General features: G+C 45.9%; 1 protein-coding gene across 1 annotated transcript; it reads right to left on the bottom strand.

The window, feature by feature from the left end:
• Window positions 1-1,434: 1,434 nt before the first annotated feature.
• Window positions 1,435-2,668, bottom strand: LOC133909276 (myb-related protein 308-like). The gene is made up of 2 exons (XM_062351639.1): window positions 2,199-2,668; window positions 1,435-2,076 (listed from the first exon to the last, which is right to left on the bottom strand). Exons 1-2 carry the CDS (start codon window positions 2,459-2,461, stop codon window positions 1,536-1,538), a joined length of 804 nt encoding a protein of 267 aa, XP_062207623.1. The 5' UTR covers window positions 2,462-2,668; the 3' UTR covers window positions 1,435-1,535.
• Between the last annotated feature and the right edge of the window lie 1,965 nt (window positions 2,669-4,633).

Genomic DNA, 4,633 nt, shown 5'->3' with positions numbered 1-4,633 from the left:
TAGTAGTTCACGTCGTAGGTCCAAAAACACATTAGTTTGGCAAATTTTCGGTGTACTTCGCCAATAGCAAGCTAGGGAGTTCAGCAAGCAACAACATGGCACAGCTGGCAGGTCAAATCAGGATATCAACGGCATGGGTCATAATTTATCCTCTGACCTTTTCTAATTTCGGGGTAATGAAACTAGCGTTCGACTTCAAATGTTCCAGTTTCAAATATGATGCCACATGAGACGAACATTGACCTTATACACATCCATGGAATTATAAAATGGGGACTCGTTAGCTAACCTTCCAGGCTACTTCAGGTGTCTCATGAAGCTTCAGGGTGCTGGTGCTGAAATACTAGCATGACGTAGTGCTTGCTATGTAGTTATGTGACACGAACCAAAATGTAAAAATATTTGAAAATCATTGGCACCTGCGCAGAGTAACTGAGTATTATTGGTTGAGCTCAGTCTTAGCAAAATTTATCCACGTCCACGTCGAACTTACCTGCAAGAAACTCTTGTTTGTGGTTTGACTACAGGTTTGATAAGTGGTAATGGACAAAGCTCAAAAGTGGATAAAGATTCCGATGGCGATTCATCTATTTTCTGCTTGAAATGTGTTTTTCATGCCGTTCATCGTTGATATTAGTCTAGCCAACAGTTCCAAATAATTACTGTACGACTGTTGTACATAACAATCATTTGAAAAGCTCCTTCACCAAAAGCAAACTTCCGATGTTTCGACACCAAACCACCAACCTCCACAATCTAATTCACCAAAAGCAAACATGACCATTGAGAACGGACTTCAAAGAAAAGGTGAATCTGGGGGGCTGGGGGAGGTGAATGTTGCTGCATGAATTTCGCGGTAATGCCGTAATCATCTTATATAAAGCTATCTGCGTCATATAGATTTTCTTTAGTAAAGCTATTTATCGTCTTAAAGATTTTCTTTAGTAACCTTACTATAATATTCGTATGTTGCGTTTCTTATTTCATGAAACCTAAGTTACAACGAGTTCGGAGGATAACTTAGTTTGGGCCGAGCAACAGACGGGTGACATGCTTATCTTGTTTTTGATCTCCCCTTGTCTTTTTACCTGTCGACCTTTCACGGTTAAATAAAGAACAAACCTTTCCAGCGAAACAAGGCCATGTCAGTTTCTCCAATTCTCCGGCGCCTAACTTACCACAATATGTAATCTTGTATTTTTTCTTTAATTCCTCGGAGCACCCAGATAAAATTCGATAAATTTTTGTGTACCTACCAAAAGCACACCACGTCATGTATTCTCGCACTATATCCCACATGGCACAATGGCAAACATACGCCCGAATCGGATCGGATCGGATGCGCAAATCACTGGATACCTCCCACCGATTATACTACACTAGATCGAAAAATGGGAAGAAGAAATCAAACGATTTTGAGTAAAGGAAGACATGAGAAATCAAACTCTCATCGATCACATCGGTCATCTCCATTAGAATCTCTCTTTTGTTATTTTTACAGGTTTTCTTGGGTGCCTGACTACTGTGAATTACGCCTATATGTACTGTCCCTCCTCTAGTGGCCTGAGAAACCGGAACGCCGCAGGCGACGCGGTCTTGCAGCTGCAGGTCTCGCCGCTGCGGACGCCGAGATGATAGCACAGGCAGATGGTCGTCCGCTGCTGCTGCGACGTGGGTGTCGACGCGGCGGCCGGCGTCTTGGGCGGCGAGCACGGCAGGCCCACGGACAATTCGAGGTCCAAGTTCAGGTCGGGGCACCGCGGCGCGTCCGTGCTCCCACCGCTGCTGCTGTAGCCGTCATCCGACGGCGCCGGCCTCGCCGCCGGGGCGAACAGCACATTGGCCGGGACGGTGATGGCCGGTCGCTCGAGCCTGGGCACCGGGGACTCGGACGGGAAGCCGGCGGTGCTAGACGTCGTGAGCCCGCTGCCTGCGGCGGCGTTGCCGCTGCTGAGCGGGCGGTGCGTCTGCGGGTCGATGCCGCGGCTGAGGAGCTTGCGCTTGATGTGCGTATTCCAGTAATTCTTGATCTCGTTGTCCGTCCGGCCGGGCAGCTGCCCCGCGATCAACGACCACCTGCACGATCGACGCGACAGCCCAATCAATCGCTACTTCACGGCAACTTCACGAGGGCAAGCAAGATGAAACGGGATCGAGAAAGAGAACCAATCGAACAGGCGGCGCGGCATGCTGCTTACTTGTTGCCGACCAGGGCGTGGAGCTTGATGATAAGCTTGTCGTCGTCGTCGGTGAAGTTGCCGCGCTTCAGGTCCGGGCGGAGGTAGTTCATCCAGCGGAGGCGGCAGCTCTTGCCGCAGCGGAGGAGGCCCGCGGCGTTGGGCAGCGAGCGCCAGCACCCTTCGCCGTGCGCCTTGATGTAGGCGATCAGGCGCTGGTCCTCCTCCTTGGTCCACGCACCCTTGTTCGTGTGCGCCTTCTCGCAGCACGGCGACCTCCCCATGCCTCCTCTTCCTCCTAATCCTGCCCTGCTCTCTTGGGTTCTTGCTCGCAGGTGTTTCTTGGAGGAAACCTCGAGCTTGCTTGAGTTCGCCTGTAGTCTGAGCGTTGGCTAAGCAGGCGTGCGTATATATGGCAGGGAGCCAGGCGGGGCGTGCTAGTTAGAAAGAACCTTTTTTCCTTTTCCTGATTTCTCCCTACATTGGCTAGACCCTGTTGTGTGTGTGTGGGGGGGGGGGGGGTATTTGACCACGCGCGCGAGTGCGAGTCGCATGCTTCTTTGTGTACTCTGTGGCAGCAATGGACAGAGGACTCACGGATGGAGCGAGGTGAGCAAACTTGTCAAGCGTTGGAACTTAAACAGTCTTGCAACTTAATCGTAGCATCGCTAAATTACATGGGCTCTAACACAACAACTAATTTAAAAATAATTTGATGATAACATGAAAAAAAAAATGTAGCCTAGCTGGACAAATACCAAGATAATGAAGATTGTTTTGAACTTGCAAGCTGGTCCACGTTAACAGCGTATCTAGCCTCCATGTAATAATTTATTAGATAATCTTTGATTAAAAATTAGTTTTTTTAGTTGTTTATAAAGTTAGTATCATTTAGTTATAAAAACACATAAAATTAGAAAAATAAATAAAATTATGTTAATAAAAAAGAAAATTATTTATACTCTAAACTTGTACCTAAATCATATAAACATATTGGTCCACTGTCAAAATTGTGTATTAGCTGTAGGTAGCCCAAACAAAATCAAAATAGGTTTGTCTTACCTGTGTGATGTGCCTTGCATATTGCCAGCTTAGGGATGACAATCGGATGTGGCAGGTACGAGTAGTGCTTACTGATATCCATACCCATCAGTTTTTATCCACCTGTGGGTATACTACTGAACCCATACAAACGTAGAGCAGTCACCAAACCTATCACCCCATAGGTATACCTACAGGTATGACTGGATGGGCGACATAGCGCGGGGAGGAGCTAGTGGCAGTGGGGCTAGGACTGGGAGGCGGTGGCGAGGCGTACTGTGAGCCCGGGAGAGGGAGCGACAAGGGGAATTGGGAATGACATTACACTGGCTGGGAAAGGATTGGGGATTTGGAGGATTGAGTTGAGCCTACCTGTCTGGTTACATGGGTATGCGTATACCAATACCCGATTTGTCTAGATTGTTTTTTCATCTATAAATGTACCCACGGATACCAAATGCGAACTGTCATGGGATTGATCCTTGACAATAAATTCATGGTGTACCGGACGACGGGCGCGTTGATCGACGTTTGTTATGGTTGGATCAAATCGACGCAAGAATGCAATGATTTATCCAGGTTTAGACCTCCTAAAGGACATAGCCCTATGTCATATGCATTTTCTTATGGACTAAATGAACTTGTTACCAAAGTCCTTCTCTCGGTCTCTCCTTCTATCTTTATATAGCAGGGGAAAAGGAGAACGTACAAATGGACAGGGCCAAGCCTTGTAGGCGACCTATTCCTGACGATAGCAGATCTACCCCTAGCTCATTATGACGGGGTAGGCACACTCATCCTGCTCTAGTCATCCTGCAAGTCATGTCCCATCTGCTAAAAAATGTCACACTCGCCTACGACCGTGCTCACCGAAAGAAGGTGACTGTGGAAGAAAAACACTTGAGTGAACGGTATTGAAGGTGATTTTGACAAGTTAGATAAGTATCTTCCCTATGACCATCAAGGACTGATTATAGGGTTTTATCATTGACCAGAGGACTGGTCAACGGAGCCCTGTCCTGATCGCAAGGTGAGACTGTAGTCTTAAATATATCCATCCATTAGCTAACATTTGGTAGCGGGGCGTTCGTCTGGTGGGACACCCCCTTATCTATCATATTGACACGAACATATTAGGGTATTTACCTGTAGGTAATTGGATTAAATTGTCATCCCTGCTGCTTGATGCGATGACATTGAGCTTCCTAATATATTATCTTAGTAAGAATTTTGGATTTTTTTCATTATTTTTATTATAAAATTTGGCTATTGGTTAATTACATTTACATGAACTCTTTATTTAGGTATTATATTTTTATAATAATATAATATTTTATAACACTATATTTGATATTGGTCCTTATTTTTTCTACTACAACCCCGATAATTATTATTTATTTTATTTTATTTGGACT

The sequence above is a fragment of the Phragmites australis genome, chromosome 2 (genome assembly GCF_958298935.1).
Source record: "Phragmites australis chromosome 2, lpPhrAust1.1, whole genome shotgun sequence".
NCBI classification, from domain to species: domain Eukaryota; kingdom Viridiplantae; phylum Streptophyta; class Magnoliopsida; order Poales; family Poaceae; genus Phragmites; species Phragmites australis.
Note: the sequence above shows the minus strand (reverse complement) of the source record. Positions and strands in the feature narration are given on the sequence as shown.